This window comes from Maylandia zebra, linkage group LG14, assembly GCF_041146795.1.
Source record: "Maylandia zebra isolate NMK-2024a linkage group LG14, Mzebra_GT3a, whole genome shotgun sequence".
Classification (NCBI taxonomy): Eukaryota; Metazoa; Chordata; class Actinopteri; order Cichliformes; family Cichlidae; genus Maylandia; species Maylandia zebra.
The window spans coordinates 37,249,759-37,268,581 of record NC_135180.1 but is presented as its reverse complement, the minus strand read 5'-3'; the positions used below and the strand labels follow the sequence as shown (position 1 = coordinate 37,268,581).

Here is an 18,823-nt window from a genome sequence, read left to right as displayed (position 1 = left end):
GACCATCATTGCAGTTATCATTGCTGCCCATGCCACAGGGAGCACAGTTCACCCGAACAAATTATGCATTACAAAAATGGTGCTGCACCCCTCAGCTTTTCCAATTTTTTTTTCTATGCTTTTAAAAGGATGTTAAAAAGTTCACCAGATTTGTTTTTTCTTACATCGAGCAGCTCTCTGTGGAACACAGGCCCTCGTCTTCTTTGGTAAACCAGTTTAACTCTGAGCTACAGCAGCATAGTAGTAACATGAGGGACTGACTTCAGCCCACACTGCAATAAAAGAAGAAGGAAAAGATGCACAAAAAAGAGCGATCAAGACTAAATATTACAAAGTTTATCCACAGTAATATAATTCTGCATAAAACTATATAACTATATGACTATAACAGTACGACCGTGGTTCAAGGGGTTGGGAATCTCATCTGGTAACCGAAAGGTTGCTGGTTCGATCCACAGCTCTGTTTGTCTTGGTCGTTGTGTCCTTGGGCAAGACACTTCACCTACCGCCTACTGGTGATGGCCAGAGGGCCCGATGGCACGATATGGCAGCCTCGTTTCTGTCAGCTGTGGCTACAACTGTAGCTGCCTCCACCAGTGTGTGAATGTGAGAGTGAATGAATAGTGGAATTGTAAAGCGCTTTGAGGGTCTTAAAAAGTACCATATAAATGCAATCCATTATTATTATTACAAAGAGGGCAAAACTGAAAAGAGATGTTTCCCTGATCATCATCATGGAGCAGAGGAATCCTCTTGCAACAAATTTAGTGCAATACTGAGGGAATATACTGGGAATATCCAGTGAGGCCTAGACTAGAGACCTGTTTACTCAAGGCTAGTAACAAACTGGGGACCTCTGTGTATTTTAGTGTAGCCTGGCTAAATTAACCAGCCCAGAACACAGATTATCTTTGGGGTTCTTTTAATCTGAATGATAAAGTAAGTGCTCAGAAGAAAATAACAAGGTTGTAAAAATAAAGAAATAAAATTGTTACAGACAGCTCCTATCCAGTAACAGCTTTGTGCTCTGGTAACCCACTGCTACTGCAGGTTATTTCCCCAACTTTATCAGCATCTGGAACTCAAGGACATCTAGCGTCATTTCGTGTCTGATATAAACCCAAACATAAATAAAACAAAACTTAGCAGTGCAAAGATAACTGTAGTGGCTTCTCAGTGCATTAATCCAGCAGAAAACGGAATATGGATCCCTCTGAGACGAACGGCGAAGTTGGTGGCAGCCACTCCTGGTGCCTTAACTGTTGCACACTTTGCGTTCAAAACAGATCACGCAGCGAAAAAAAAAGGCATTGCACACCCACATAAAACCAATGCAAGCTAGCACTCGGGCATGTCTCCGTAGATCCCCATGATCCCTTCCGCTCTCAGAGGTACCCCAAAAGAAAAACAGCGCCATCCAGTGGCATGTCCCATAATATTGAACTTCCACCCGGCTACATTAGTAACCTTCTCGTGGGTCTGTGTTTTGTTCGCAGGATAATCTCTTTTGCTCAGAATTACTGACATCTATGGTTGGAAGCTAAAAGTTCAAACATTCGTTCAGGCTTCTGTGTATTTACAGGCAGTGTGAGGATATGATGATCTGCGCCTTGCTGATCCCACAGGTCGGGACAAGTACAGTATATAAAGAGACGAGACAACGAGACTCCAGTTCCATTCAGTACAAAAGAACAACAATAAATATAGGAAGAGTAAGAATGAATTTATATACACTTTGAGGTATGTATAATCTCAATTTACAATTGAGATTTAAAGTGACTTTGAAGTGGTTTAAAATCCAACATAGCAGCTTTACAATCTCATCCTTCTTCCAGATCTCTCTTTCCTTCAGGTTGTGTCCTTGCTCATGAGTCTCCACGAGCGACCGCAAAGGGGAATCCTTGGGTGTGAAAATATTATCTATCGATAATCACTCCATCCTCCTGTCAAAATGTGGTCACTTCTGATTGGCTGCCATGTAAGCAGTTAAGTGCCAGCCAAAATGTGACCTTGATAGCTTTAAAGGCAGAGCTGAGATGCAATGGATGAGACCACTGTGGACGCTTCCCCCTGTTATATACAGTCTGGTGTTTATAATCAAAAGAAGCCTTTGATTTGGATCGGAGATTTGAGATTGATGTCTGTGATCTGGACAAACTATGTTAATCAGTGGTGGAAGTGTTGCTTTTATGAATTATGGGCATGACAGATTTGCACAAGATTCTGATCAGTGATGACCACAGCATGTTTGACTAATAGCAAGAGGTCCCAAATGCTAGTCCTGTTCAAATAGCACTTACGTGGAGGTGTCCCATTCTGGCTCCTTAGGCAGTGCGCTCAAATGACCTCTTTTTGTTCGTCTGAAAACAAAATTGTCGAAAATTTGCTTTGATTGTGAATTTTAGGAAAACTAAGAAGATTTAAGAAGCAATGCAGCCAAAGTGGGAGAGTGAAGGATGGAAGGGAAGAGGAAAGCTGGATTACAGAATGGATGAATATATCAACTATTGATGATAGACTAGACTAGATAGACTCGCACTATACGTCTGCACCAGCGGCACACCACTTTGGTGACATCCTTAGGTTTACCTCTTTTGCCTGGTTTAAAGCCAAAGAAATCCCAAATTGGTGACTTTATGTTTCTTTAGTGCTGTCAGCGTTAACTCGCCGTCATGATTGACTAACACGATTAACAATTAACCCATCTGGAGACAACAATCCCTGAGATGTCTCTGTCAACGCATTTCAGCAGTTTGTCCAAATTCTGTGCATTCTGCGCTCCAGATGGGTTGAGACCATGTTTGGACTTCTTCTGTGTTGTATGATTACATTGCCCCACCCATCAAAAAGTCTGCGCATGCGCAAATATGTTGCCCAATCGGTGATTGTTGGACTGACGATTGCTGGTTGGAAAATCTTTACATATCACCCAACCCTAGACAGAGTGGAAAGCTGCTTTCAGGGCACGATCAAATCCGTGTGTTAACTATGCTGGCTTCCTGCTCTGTGTCTCCTCCTATTCTGACCTGTTTTATCTCATTTATTTTTCATCTCCACGTAGTTTTTCAGTACGTCCCACAGATCTAAATTTGACAGTGGGCAAGTGGGCAATATAGACGGGAGAGGAAGTTGTATTTTTACAGTACTCCCCCCTCCTTTTCAGCTCTGCCCCGGGGCAGGAATAACCTGACCAGCTTTCTCCTTCACCTCATTCACTTACTGTCCCTCTCTCTTTCTCACACATGCACACACAAACTCAAACACTCGTGCACTCGAAGGATTATGGGTCCAGGGAGAGATCAACCTCAGTCAGCACCAGGAAATGAATCTATTGATTCTTCCTCCTTTAATATTCTCTTCCGCTCCTTTTTTTCGCTTTCTGGGCTATTCCACCAGTGTGTGTTTGTGTGTCTGCATGAAAAACTATATGTGGGTGCGCGAATTTGAATTTGTGTGTGTGCTAGCTTTCTAATTACCATCCTGCCTGGCTCTCAAAGGAGAGATTAAAGAAGAGAGAGAGAGGTAGAACAGAAAATTAGAAAGCTGGATGGAGGGGGCGATAGGAGAGGCACAGATTGCTGCAGTGCCGTGAATGAGAAGATGTTTCTTTGACTCAGCTGATACAGAGATATGTAGATAGAAGTGAGGAAGGAAGAGAGCAAGGTTTGAGGAAACGACAGCTGATCATATTCTGCTGAGATGATGAGGCATTAGCTTTCCTCTTTTACAACTCACTCCCTTTTCTCGTTTTTCTGCCTTCTCCCATTTTCAGTGCACAGACCTTTACAAAGTCACTGTAATGTCATCTTCTTTCTCTCTCTCTCCTCCCTCTTTCCGTCATATCACCTCTGCATACTTCCCTCCTGCCCTTCCACATCTATTCTTTTTCCTCCCTCTGTCCTCCCTCCATCAGCCAAATGTCACTTTGTCCCACCGGGTCTCCAGTTAGAAATCATCTGGTATAGAAGATGACAGCGGGGGCTTTTAGGCTGAGATCACATCAGAAAGGTTTTCTCTCATGCTCACACTCAGAGCTGAGCTTGCAGTGTCACTGCCACAGACAGCAGAGCGACAAATGTATCATCCTCAATGCTAGAAATTTAGAAAGCATAATTTCAGTCATTTATGTATCTGAGATGGGCTGGAGGGAGCTGAAATATCTTATGACAGAGTATGAATAGAAAGTAATAATCTTTGAGAAAGATGTTTGTATTAAACAAATTTTTAGTGCAGTTTGCTTTTCATCTAGCCTCGCCAACATGCCAGAGCTTGTTTCGAGCTAAGAGATAACCACGAAATGAACACTGACTTCCTGTCAGCCTGATCTGCACTTCAAAATGAACTTCAAATTTTACATTTTTTGTTTAATACACTCTAAAACATCTAAAACGTTTAGCTCCTGTGATATGAATCAACATTTTCCAGTTCTTTAATCCCTTGAAGCACATAAAGAAAACATATGCTATGTATATAACTGGCACACATGTAACCATATAAACCAACTGATTCAACTTCATATGAAATTATATATCTGGTTTATTGATGACACATGGCTCTGTGGCACAGTGGATGGTGTGTTGGACTTCAGAGGAAGTTGTGCAAAGTTCCCACGTTACTAGCAAACACTAAAAGCAGGGTCTTTATCAGCATCTATCAAGCATGGAGTCTGGCACCTTGCAGCAAGAAGGTCCCGGGTTCCAGTCCACCATCTGGCCAGTTCCTTTCTGTGTGGAGTTCTCATGTTCTTCCCCTGTGTGTGTGGGTTCTCTCCAGGAACTCCGGCTTCCTCCCACAATCCAAAGACATGCAGTTTGTGTGCTGGCTTAACTGGTCGTTCTAAAATGCCCACAGGTGTGACTGGTTGTCTGCTCCGCCCCCTGTGACCCTGAATTGGATAAGCATCTGGCAGTTAATCATTGCACATCTGATAAAATGAAGCTGTTGGCTTGCATGAATTTCCATACCTCGAGCACTACCGCTAACAGAGACCTGCTGCTGCTGTATACAGTTTTACATCCCCATCTCTTTCAGCCTGATGACCGATGACCAGCTTGGACTGTAAATAGTGACCTCCATCTATATGTCATATCTTCAGCTTGTCTTGCATCCATATCAGTTTCCCCACCAGATTTCTGTGACACTCGTTTTCAGCCAGTTACAGCCCCTTATACAAATAATGCTGTGAAGCCATGACCATGTTCCACACACTTTCTGCTTCCCAGACAAACATTTCATTATGTTTTCTGACCACTGCTTTTGCCTGCTGCTTGTAAGGCTCATAAATTACATGGGTTTTGTATTCTGTACTGTTTCTTGGCCTTTGCCTGCTCCTTTGCTGCCTGGTTTGTTTTGTGGACATTTATTTTGCGGTCTGTCAGATCTTCAACCTTTGAGTCTGCTTCTTGTTCGAGCTGGGTATACTTTTCTTCTGTACTTTCATCTGTCGTCCCCTACACACATTTAACGCACATCTTGTATCTTTACCCATTATCTCCTGACCTCGTTCACCTGCCTTCACCAAATGCAGCCGTCTCCATGTTCTTACACAAACCCATCCTGAGCCCACTTTGACCTTTTTCCACTAATGATGCCCACTGTCGTTCCTGCCGCTCGTCTCTGTGGTTCTCCGTCAGTCTCTTGACTCGTTTTGCATCCATCCAGATCAAGCAACTTGTATTCAGCCTTTTTTTAAAGTAGCATGAATACATTTTTCAAGATCAGATCACAAACTTTTTTGTGTACCGGTCAGTTTTTTTACACTTAGCTTGTTAGGTCTGATCATCATCCATTCGTCTGTGTGATGTCAAACACACATTTTTGTGTACTGGCTTGTGAATAAGTCATGGTCTAAAAGGTTTCCTTCCCTTCATCTCTACAAAGAAGCTCCTCACACTCATTCTTCTTGTCTCCCTCATTTCTTCTCCTACACTTTGTTGGCTCTCATCTGTCTTTTTTGTCTCCTGTGCTCGTTTTTGTCCCTTATTGATATTCAGAGAATGAAAGGAAATGAAAGTGAGGACATACAGCGAGATCTTGACCTTGTTTGAGCTTTGAAGGGAATTAGCTGTATGTATTTTATAGCTATAGTGGAATCAAGTTTTCAAAAACTAAAATCATTTGAAAATAGAGATTTAACTTATGTCAGGTGTAAACTTTGATTTTGGGACTTGTATAACAGACACATGAAATTGTACAGTATTTGATCATCGATTGATTCCCATAAAGCCCGGTGTTAATGGATTATGGGATCGTTGCAGAGCCCTTGTCTTCTTCCATCGGCTCAGATCGCTGACAGCCTGCCAGGTGGTTCCCTCAGGTGCAGTGCTAATTGTGTAGCTCTGACTCACTGCTATCAATTACACACTTGGCTTGTTGGCCAGCTCGCACACCCTGTAGGCTTTTGTATTTTTACACCTGTGCCCAGGAAGCCGTTTTTGGCATGTTCCCCTCACGCTTCTGCGGTTTATGTGGCGATAAAGTGCCGGACATTTCACGAGATGTGTGGATGTTTGTTTGGATTCCAGACTCTGAGGAATTTCAGCAAAACAGAGTAATACTATTTTCTGCAGCCTCTCCTTTTGGGCCACCGCACGTTTATTTTCGGATGCCTGCCTGTTTTGGTGCATCGTATCTATGAACTCAGGCCTACTTTGAAAATTAGATTTTTCAAAATTAGTTTTTCAAAGTACGCCTTTGAAAAGGACCTTAATTAAAATACTTTCATCCTTTTGCAAGGACATGCTCATTATACATCTGTTAGCAAACTTCACTTTCTTCCAAAAGAACACATGCAGTATGAACCTTGTCTAATCTGTCAGTCTTTAGTTAAAGCCAGTTTATCTGTGGTTATACTGCATGACATGATATTTTAAAGTAAGATATTAAATGTACAACATAATCACTTGTACTTTGTAAGGAGTGGATAATATTGTTATGTTGTTCTTCTACAGATGTAAATTAAATCAAGGATATTGCATAAGTATGTACAAAAGAAATTGTTTCCAAATGTTTCCAAACTAACTTTGGGCATGTTTGCCAAAATCGTTTGAATATGGTATATTTTTAGATTCCTTTTCCAGTATGAAGTGCAGAATTATATACTGCTGTATACTTTTAAACTATTGTGTATATGAGTGTATATTGTTAAACATCTTAGGAAATAAATCATTCATCATGCCTGTTGTGCATAGATGGATGGATGCAAAGTCTTGACCTCGATTCAGGAAACAAACCTTCCTGCAAAAGTAAAAAAAACAAAGGTTCATATTCTCACCATTTAAGATTGGAGCATAAAGTGAGCAGAGGCTTTTAGCTATTTCATACATATAGAAAGGGAACACGGAGCGGTTGATATGAAATGTAACCCTCGAGATGGGCTGGATTTAGTGTCACATCTCATAAAAAATCCAGAGGAGCTCCATTTCATTTGGTTTGCGGCCACTGCATTATTCACAAAGCTACCACGAACAGAAACAGAGGCAGCACTTCTCTAAATCGTGTATTCAACATTATTCATATCATTATTACCATTACATTATTCAAAACCCTAAATGATACATGTATCCACGAGAACATATTTAATCTGCTATTATCTGGGATCTTTTCTCGGTTTCATTTTGTGGGATCCTAACTTGTTCTCTGCCTGAGGGAAGGGTAAAATAAAATGTAAAGCTCGAGTATAAAGAATAACCTTGAGTGGCTGTAAGCTCCAAATGCAGCGATTCATTTTATTTGAGTTCTTAATACCTCCGCAGACATTTAAATGCAGTGGGAAGTTTTATTTATACAAGGACACAAAGTTTCTGTGTGTATCCTAAACAAGTCGAGTTCTTTATTGTTTGCTTTCATTGTTCAAAAAAAGAAACCGCTATAAACTGAATTTATATTTCTTAAAATTAAGCCTTTTCTGCAGCTTTATGTCTGAATGATCAAGTCACGAGCACGCTGTGTGCATGTTGTCACAGGACTGGAACTGTGGCCTTTCAAAATATGGTGTTGTTCAGCTCACTCAAACTCATGATTGTTTCCGAGAATCACAAGAACAGAATTTAAATGAGAAAACAAGCTCATGATGTCCACACTAGTAACACAGAAGTAAACACAAACTATTACAAAAGCATCAACGATGCTGCTTCATTGAAGGAAAGGGGTTGTTGTGAAAAGCTGCAGTTCCTTTTGTGTCCACTTGAGGGTGTCTCAGAAAGTGAGTCAACTGAAACCCTCAACACTCATTTATAGTTTAGTACAAAGTACAGTTTCATCCTCTTTGGATAGTTTCCCTCTTTATAACAACTGTAAAGACGGTGATTTTATTATGCTCCCAGCTGAGTACTGTTCAGTCTTAAAATTACAGCTGTGGTGAGCATTTCAATGAAATAATCTGACAAATAATATGACCTGCTGTGAGTCACAGCACATATTTATCTTTAAATATCCACAGAGAGCACAAACGATGCCGTTTATGTTTCATTAATTTACAGCGGTGCACACCTCTCCGCACACTAAATCAGTATTTTACTCATAACACCAGAGGATGTTTAAGAGTCTTATAAAAGGAGATTAAAAAATAATGAGAGCTTTAGAAGCAAGTAGAAATATTTCAAATTTACTGTGTATGAGTCAGACTCCAAAAAGGCTCCATTTCCTCTAATGCAACTTGACTACATCTATCTCTGTGCCTGATGAAGATCATGTTCTCATCTTTCAAATGTCCTCACCCACTTCAATACGTTTATGTTTGGTCATTAAACCCTGACATGACATCACCACGACATCATCATGGATATTTTCTCAAGCTATACAAAGCTCCTCGAGACCCAGAGACATTATACAGCAAAGAATCTGAGTAAGGGAGGGAGTGTTTCAAAAATGAATAGCACAGAGAAGGTAAAGAAATGTAAAACCTGCTGTTTTATTAGCTGCAGTGAGCCTGAAACTCAAAGAGAGAAAAATTCTTTGTATATGACAAAAGGGAAGTTAATACAGTCTTTTAAATTAGAAGCTTTTTATTCATACCGAGCCAGTTCACACCAACAGTTAACGACAGTCAAGCTGCTTGTTGTAAGGTAAAGAGTTGCAAACACGAGTGGGAAAACTACAACCATCACACAGTCTCCTGAAGAATGCAAACAAGGGACAGAACAAAACCAGAAATACAGGAAAGATGAGGAAAAAGTTAAAGGCATGCAGAGTACACATTTTTTATTGTGCAGACTCAGTACAATCGACGGTACTCCATTAATAATTTAACATCCATTGCTGGTGTGCTTATGGGAGCAAACCATCGACATCAGCCTCACTGAATTGTTTGCAGTTGAGGTCTTTGGGTTGTGTTTTCTTTTATCTTCTTGCTGGCAAACAGTGATACTATGAATGCTGTCAGTGGCTGGTTATTGAACATCGCAGCCGTAGCACAGGGGGGAGCGTCCACAGAGATGCTCTGCTCACTGTCTATAAGGAAGTTCTTGAGTTGCAAAATGTTCGATAATGTTCATCAATGCTCATCAAGAGAAGGTTTCCAGTGCTGCAAAAATTCTGCTGGTCATTGGTCTTATCTGTCCTGTGGGAATTCATGAAATATTGCTTAACACATTTTATAAAACAAAGTTTTTGTTTGGTTGTTTTTTGGGTTTTTTAAATTAGCTGATGTGTGGAGACTGAAGGGTTATTGGAACCTGCTTATAGTAGAGAGGTTCAGAAAAATAAACTATGAATTATTCATTCATTAACATGAAATACAAATTACGAAAAAGAAAGTTTTCCCAGAATGACATGTGCATTATCTCATGGATGGAGGTTATTAAGAAAGCTTCATTTCTTTCTCATTTGTTCAAATTTTTTCAGCTGCAGGCTTGGCCTCCTCATTCCTCTGAGCCACACTGAGAATGGAACTGCCAACCTTGACACCATTGCTGTCTAAATTTCATTCTGGCTCTATTGAAGCTCCGGGTCAAACCTTGACTTCACCTCACAAAAACCCGGCCACAGGCGCTAATAGTAGCTGCACATTTATTCTTTCTGAGAGAGCACCTCAGGCGCTCATTTAACCACGAGTCTGACCCAGAACGCCGCAGCACTTATAGACCAGACGTCTATAATAGACCAGCTGCCTCTCTTGAACACACACACAAATGGCCACATACTGTATCATTTCCTTTGTATCTTTTCTCTGAAACACATACGCAGGCACATTCGGACACAAAAGTATACTCACAATGCCCACAGGGTCGGGACAGACTTTATAATTCCACTCCTTGTCTCGTCACCTCTGCTCCAGTGTTGATAAATAGGAACTGCCCTGCGCCACCTGACACCTGAATAATATATACGCCACACAGGCAGACCCGCAGGAACACACAGGCAAAGGCATTTACAGGCGAGCACACGCACTTGCGGGGGCGACAGAGGACTGAGCACAGCTACTGGCACAAATGAAAACACAAGCTTTGGCTCTTTCATTCTGTTTTCTTGGCCATAATCATAATTATTACTGCTACAGCTGGCTGTGCAAGTCCAAAACGTCAAAGCTGCATGAACCCTTTGAAAGTTTTACTTTCACTTTAGCTCTGCTCTCTAAAACGATAAAGCTGGATATTGTTTTTATAGTGAGGAATTCTACAGCTCATGATCCCTATAGAGGACAGGAAGCTGGTTGATTTTGGACAAAGTGGTGGAATTTAATAACATTTGTTGTTTTTGTACAGTTGGTTACTGCATATAATCATCATTATGTGCAGTCATAGACATGCTAATCTTAAAATACTAATCTTACAGGGATTAATCAGCTGTAGTTGATAGCATTGAGTCAGGGATTAATCATTTATCTTATTTCTAATCACACATAAGAATAATGTCTAAATAAACAGATTTGATAAATGCATCCTTTAGGTAACACAATATTCCAGTGATAACTTCAGGCCATAGTGGATTAGCCAAAGCACCAATGATGACGTCCCCTCTGCGGTAAATAGGGCCTCAAACCTGTCCCTAATTGATGAGGTGATGCAAAGAAAGGACAGGGGCCACAGTCTTCTCTGCAACTGGGAATTGTCACCATTAATTCTACAAAGTGGTTTTATCTGAGGTTGTTTGATGAAAATGGGTGAATGCTGCTGGATTATTTACTGATGCTTATCAAGAGAGGGTCAGGTTTTATGGAACAAAGAATAATGAAAGCCTTAAAAGCTGTGACACTGCACCGAGTGTTTTTGGTTCATTTCACCATCTATAATTATAACACACCTCTTTCTGTATCCTTGTCCTTAAGTCTGTCTGCATTCTTGTGTGTGTGTGTGTGTGTGTGTGTGTGTGTGTGTGTGTGTGTGTGTGTGTGTGTGTGTGTGTGTGCAAATCTTTTTGTCTACTGTTTGCAGTAATCTGAGTGTTTCAGAGGGTGGCCTATTTACAGCTCGTATGTTTCTCTATTCAGTCTCCGTTCCACCAATAATATCTCACAGTCTCTCTGCAGCAGGAATACTTTTTTCCTTCATCACTAAATGTACTCATATTGATATCAGAACAGGCCATCACCTTAGGGTGGCAAACATTTTGAAATTCTTTACTGCTTCTTCTTTACAGACTTTTGTATCACTCTATGAAAACACTGCTGCAATTTCTTGTCCGTAGTTGGTTTTTGGAAAGTATTTTTTCTCTTCATGTTACGCTGTGGACATCGAAGCTGCAGCTGTCACTGCTGTTAAAAGTGTTTTTAAAAGTTGTTCTCATCTCAGCGCGTCTGATTCTGCAATTCTGACAGATGCTGCTGGTGTTGCAGAGATACTCACAAGGTCTCCCACGGATGCAGTGTGCGCTGAAAGATAATGGTTCTCCTGTGACGAGCAAATAAATTCATAATTCAAAAAAGGGAAATGCTTTGTTTCACTTTTTTGTTTCCTTTTAACTTGTTGTTTGGTTAGATTTAGAAGCCCAAACTATTTGGTTACAGTCAGGAACTGACTGTGATTTGTCTTAAAGTACTCACACAACAGCTTTTCCTGTGCATTGAAAGTGTTGCCAAGAGGTCCTAAGTGTTCATATGTGACAAGATGGGAATGACAGACCATAGCCTCTGGTGTGTCACAGCGCTAATGCAAAAGGACACACTGAGCGTGTCGGTGAGAGGCATAGCATTATTTGACCCTGGGAATCACAACAGACTGGTTTTTCTCACTGGTTTGGATGCTATGGAAAAAACAGTCATGTAACACTACAAACTAGTGTGTGAGCACAATCTCCAAATAGCACAGATAGGTGTGTTTAGATTTACAAAAGTTGTGCTGTTTTCTAAACACAGGTGCAAACAGTTCATTTTAATATAACATGTCTGATTTGCCAAGAGCCCCGCAATTTATAGGAGGGTCATAGACTAAAAGATGATATTCATCTTTTAGTTTTCTCTAAGTCACAGTCGTATGCGTGTATGTTAAATGTAGGTCCAAGGTGGCAGTCTGGCAGACAGAGTTATTATAATGGAAACAGGCTTCAGTAATTGACAGGCTCCGATGCACGACTCTAAACCCTGCAACAGTATTTTAAGATTGTATTCTTTAGCATTCCTGTATTAAGAGGAATTTAATTCCTTTGAGGGATAAAACAAAGCGGAAATTATTGACTGACAAAAGTTTACTTCTATACTCTGCAGCTACTGGTGATAACAGTACCACCACAGATTTCGTGTGTGTGTGTGTGTGTGTGTGTGTGTGTGTGTGTGTGTGTGTGTGTGTGTGTGTGTGTGGGGTCAAGGTGCATGCAGTTGAATCTGTGTAAGTTCACCACTAAAAACATTTGCGTTAGCTGAGGTCACTGTGAAAACTCTGTGCGCTGTCCATGGTGCTGAAATGAAACGTTGAGTGACTGTTAAAAAACAAAGAAAAAAACTTTATTAAGAAAAAAAAAAGCAGGTTTGTTAACCTTAAAGCGCTGATTGGAATAGAAGCAAACAGCACAATTAAGAATTCCTGAACCTGATGTCCATCAGGTTCTGATCGTTTTCAGGGCAGGATCCAAAGTCAGTGTCAGGAGTTGCCACCAAATCAATGCACTGTTTTTATTGTTAAATTTAAACTCAATGAGCAGTAAACTGTGTGTTGCAAACATTAGTACAATTAGACGAGTGAAACGAGTTTGCACACTTGATTTAAATAGTCTCCGCCCTATTTTTTGTACCTTGAGAAAAAAGCCTATGATTCATGGTCCACAATCATAGGCTAGTAATGTTAAGATATAAAACATACACTGCTGCATCTCCTTATTTGACTGCAATGACACCCTCGTTTTCCTGGTTATTTTTCTGTATTGTTTCACTTTCACTTTTTTAACCAATGCTATCGCCCCCTGCTGGTCATTAAAAAGAATGTTGTTTTAGGCAGTTTTGCATTGGCTGCCATTTTCAGAGTTACCTCCTTGTAAAAGTCTAATCTCTGAATATTTGAACCAAACCTGTGTCCAAAAAACTTTAGTGTTTGAGTCATTTCAGCTGGGATTAGTATTTCCACAGCTAGCTCTGCTGTTTGTAGTTCAGCAGCTGCTTCACTCACAAAACAGTCGTCCAGTATTACTAAAAAAGTGTCTTTTCTTTAGAAAAGATTTTGTTGGAGAGACATCACTAATCCTGGAAATTATTGATCTTCTTTTGATAGTCTTTTGATACTCCTGTGTGCTTTTCAGCTGTTTCTTGTCTAATTTTAAGTAAGTTATAAATGAACAATTAACCCTTAAATTTGACTGAAGACTGTAAAGTTGTTTATTATCATTTCTAGACCTTCTTCTGTTCATATTTCTACATGAAAATATTTTTTTCTATATTTTTTTCTTTGTGTTGGGTCTCTGCATCCTCCATTGTGACATTTCTTTAATTTCACTCCCTCAGCCCTTTCTCCTTCTCTCTGTTGTCTCCTCTCTCATGACTTCTGTTCAGTGTCTTCCTCTCTGTTTGTTTCCTATCGTCTTCTTTCCTCTCTTCCCTACCGTCTTCCTCACCTCTCCTTTGTCTTTAATCTCGTTCTCCTTTATACCCTTTGATTTTCAGGTTGACAATTGAAAAAGCAACATCCCTCTCCTCTTGTGCGCTGTCTGTCTTTCTTCTGTGTGTATATTCACTCTACTTCAATTTTCTACCTCAGTTTTTGCTTTTCGTATTATTGGAAACCATGAACATTGTGTTAGACTTCTACTTCTCATTCTCTTCAGCAAATCGGGAACAGAAATCATTACACCCAGAAAAGCTGCGATCCGTATCAATGATGTGTTTCTGAGAACCAACAAGTGTTGATTAGACAGCAAAGATCTGCAATGTCATCGCTGTGCTTATTTCAGTGTTGAGCTTTCCAAAAGCAGGAAACATATAGAGCTGACACACCTGACCAGGGGGTATCGTTAAGAGTATATGGAACAACCAGTGTGTTCATGAGGAACAGAGCAAAGGAGAGCATGGGGAGGAAGGACAGACTATGGGAGAGAGAAGACGAAATTTAATGACATACATCAGTGATATATGAGTGAAAAGAGGTGAGAGGAGATGAAACGCTCAGTGCATCATAGGATCCTCCAGCAGCCTGAGCCTACAGCAGCATTGCTGACCTACTTTAGGGTCACCTGATCCAGTGCTAACTATAAGCTTTATCAGGAAATGGTCATGTTAAATCTCCTTTGAAAACTAAAGAGGGCGTGTGTGTGTCCTGAATCCAAACTCAGAGCTGGAGAGGGAGGGGGCTCAGATAGCTGAAATCTCTGCCTCACATCCTACTTTCAGAAACTCCAGAAACACAAGTAAGCCAGCAATCTCAGAGTGAAGTGCTCGATTGGGATAATATGGTACTATGAGGTCTTTAAGATATAATGGGGCCTTATTATTCAAGACTTTGTGTGCAAGGAGAAGGATTTTAAATTAAATTCTGGATTTAACAATAGCCACCAAAGAGAAGCTGATATAGGGGGAATGTGATCGCTTTCTTTTTTTTGGAACAACAAGATAATAATAAATTACAACAGTCCACCACATATAGCAGAGTAGCATCAGCACTTAAAATGTCACAAAATTAATAAACAGTGTGCTCATATATTGTTAGTTCAGGGTGTTGTTGTACTAAGAATGGACTGCTACTGCCTGACGGCCTTTAGTAATCCACAGTAGCAGTTTAGTGCTTAATTTATATGTTTGTGTCTACAGATGAGATGTTTTTTGTTTTTTTATCATAGATAAATGATTATCTGTGGTCTAGCTCTTTCCTTTGAAACATCAATCTGTCCATCTATCTTCTGACTCTGGCTCTGAGTCACAAGGACTTCAGTCTAAGCAGAGATGCCCAGACTTCCCACTCAGCTCGTCACACTCAGATACTGAGATACGTCTAAACCAAAAGACATCCAGTCTGTCCCGAGTCTGCCCCAAAATTTCTTTCAGGTTTAACATGCCTGAAACAACTCACCAATAAAGTATCCAGGAGGCAAAATGTCCAGATATCTGAACCACCTCAGCTGTATTTTTTGATGTGAAAGACTCACACCTCTGAATGATGTCTACTCGCTGATGCCGAGTGTAGACGCCTTTCTGAGGAAGCAAAAGTTTCTCGTGTGGCCCAGATCATCTGGATTTCTGGATTCTTCAGAGTAGAACTGCAATAAAGAACAAGCTCTACCTTAACTCTCAGCTCTCTCCACCATTACAGCCAAATACAGCATTCATTGGAGATGCTGAACCAATCGCCGGCTTTAAAATGCATTTCAAAAAGGTTATCCAGCCTTGTATCATCTAAATAAGATTCATCTCTAGAATTAAACTCATAGAATCAAACCTGGAAAAGGTCATTCATGCATTCATTTTCTCAAGGCATGACTACTGAGGTTCATTTTTACCTCAAATTAGTTCATAAGGCAGCAGCTCAGCTCCTTATTTGATTTCGCGTCACATCAACTCTGATCATTGGCTCCGTGGATGTTTTTAGAGTTCATTTTAAAGTTCTGCTTCTCACCTCTCGTGGCTTTGTGGCTGTTATTTTACTTTGTGTGCATTCCTCTCTTTGCTTTTCTGTTAAACTACTTTGTACACTCTGTTTTTGAAGGTCCTACATTAATTAAGTTTATTATAATAAATAATCAGTTTGGCATCGATTACATTGGAAAAAAAGATATTAACAAAGTTTTGACAGGAAAATGTTCCAATCTCTTTTCTTTTTGGTTTTTACCCTGAGGGTTTTTAAAACGCTCTGGACTGTGCAGGCTTTTCTTTCAGGAGAGCTGCACTAAAGATAATAAAAGTTCATGACTTTATGCTTACCAAAGTTCAGGCTCAACTTCCACCGGAGCGCAAATGTAACATGAGGGTGGTGAGGCTGCCAGTGTGAGGAAGGTTGAGTCGTTTTCCACTCATTTACAGTGAACATATTTTTGTAATATACAATAAGTTTTATTGGGAAACTTCTGCATGTGGAAGAAAAACCTTGAATATTTTGTGGTAATGAACGGATTTGCATCAGAGCTCAGTTCATAGTTTCAGCCTGGTTATCCGTCGTAGTGAAAAGTGAAAGGAATGTTTTGATGCCTTTGGTGTTTAAACTGACCTCAGCGGTGTTTACTGTGCTGTCTTTTCTGTGTATATTCAAATTAGCGTGATAATCCTGAGTTTCTTGCTTCATCTTTCGAGCTATTAACTGACACCAGGCCCTTGACTTTTGAAAGTAACTCACAACGGGTAAACATTTCAAAGGAAAAGTCTAAAATTGCTACAAGAAATATTGTGATCTTTTCTCTCTTTACACCAAAGGCAGGGCAAAACCAATCAAATTGTCTTTCTGTCTTTCAGGATGATCCCAGCTAACCACAAGTACTTCCAGCTGAGTGATCTGGCATCATCACGGGATTACGAGCTGTGCGTTTTGGCTGTGTACGATGATGGCATCACCACGCTGACAGGCACTAAGCTGGTGGGCTGTGTGTCCTTCACAACGGAGTCAGAATACGGACGCTGCCACTCTATACGAGACCAGGTTAGTGTGCTGAGGTGTAGCAGGTGTCTGATCCGCTGTTACTCCAGTTGATAACTGATCAGACTTCTGCTGAATCATATATAGTTGATGAGCTGTCTGCTTCAGAGCACTGTCTCACTAGTCAGTGATAAATGACGAACATGCATGTTGTAAATGATTGAGAAATTCAGTGAGGACCACTGTAGTTTGTTGTTTTTATCTGGAGCTCATTTCAAGTTTGCCTGCAACATGTGATCCAAAACTTGTCATCTCAAGGAATTCTGTATTGGAGAACATTAGTATTTGTTTTATGGATCTGTTTTTGGAAAGCAGCAGATTGCCAATACAGAGAAATGAAGACACCAATAACAACAGAACATGGAACTGGATACATCAGACCATGTGAAAGGAGCAACAGGGGTCAGGATGGGTTACAGTGTAGCTTGTAGATGTGTCACAATCATGGGCAACTAAAGGAACATGTTGTAGATGATATCAGATCTTTTTCTTCATAAAGGATCGCTGTTTCCAGCTGATAAATTAGGAATTTGACGATGTAAAAAGACAACAAAAGACCTGTGACATGGTTCAAAATCAGCAGCAAGCTTACTTTTAATTAAAAAAAATAAAAATAAAAATGGCCACCGATGTTTCCGAGGAAGATGTCATTTTTTCGTCACCCTCTAGAATTAGTGAAAATAAGAGTCGAGGATTTTTCCTTCTGTTAGTCCTACATGTGATCGTTGTAAACTTGGAGAAGGCTCTCTTACTCATTTATTTTGGACATGTCCCAAACTCTACAATTACTGGCTCGCAGTGTGTGAATGGATATCTTTAAATGTTTAAATGTTTCTCCGATATGTACAATTGCATATTAGAGCCGGACCCAATAACTGCATTGTTTGGATCTTCCTCTTCCCTCCTGCGCCTCAGTCTTGCTGCACAAACTACAGTTTTATTCGTAATGGTCGTTGCTAAGAAAATGATTATGACCCTCTGGAAATCTGACACTGTGCCTCAGATCAAAATGTGGTTAGCAGAACTGACTGCTTTGTCGCAGAGAGATACATTAGAGGACCAACTTAGTGAGTTCTTTGATGTGTGGCAACCTGTTTTAGATCATTTATCAAAGCATAAAGTTCTCTCTGATTGGTCGCAAAAAACTTAGTCTGCCACCCAAGCGTTCTACTTGTGTTTATTGTTGGTGTTGAAGTAATATTTTTGTTGTTGCAGTGTAATCTTTTGCCTTGTTTGTGTGTTCTTGCCCTTGTTGTTGCTTTGTCTGTTCTTTTTTCCCCGTTATATATCAGAAAATCTTAATAAACATATTTCTTTAAAAAGAAAACAAGAGTAATCAGTTCAGTTTCTTCCCATTCTGTCCTTTTTAGTTGGCTTTAAAAGGACGGGGACTATTGATAGTTCTCAGAAAAATCCAACATACGCCTTTGAAAAATGTTTTTGTTATGTCCTTGGTTTGGTTTGAATGTTAGGTAATAAATCTTAATACCGAATAAATGAATAGATGATGAGATCATTGCAGAGGACAGAAAAATACAATAAAAGACATACAGATCTCTTTAATTACTGAACTGTATTTGATTTTTGTTTAATTTATTACATTTAATTGAGTTATTTTTTTATTTTGCTGTTTTCTTTTTCTAATAAATTTTTTGTTTTTTCATATCATCCTTCACCTTATTTTTCTTCATGTTAATGTTAACAGAGTTTTGCTTTGATTGCAGTACATCAGAAAAGAACCGATAAATGTGTCATTTTAACTGGAGGAAGTTGCTTAGCTTGTTGCTTCTCCTGCTTTTTGACACCTCAGCTTTTTGTTCTTTATTTCTTTTTGCTTCTTTTGT

General features: G+C 39.9%; 1 protein-coding gene across 4 annotated transcripts in view; it reads left to right on the top strand.

Moving 5' to 3' along the window:
* si:cabz01090165.1 (leucine-rich repeat and fibronectin type III domain-containing protein 1-like protein) overlaps positions 1 to 18,823 on the top strand; it is a 413,549-nt gene that overhangs the window by 377,553 nt on the left and 17,173 nt on the right. For all 4 annotated transcript variants that reach the window (XM_014408969.3, XM_023152987.3, XM_014408967.3 and 1 more), the window contains one exon: positions 16,799 to 16,982. In XM_014408969.3, coding sequence (XP_014264455.1) covers positions 16,799 to 16,982 — 184 coding nt within the window. The remainder of the gene's footprint in view (positions 1 to 16,798; positions 16,983 to 18,823) is intronic.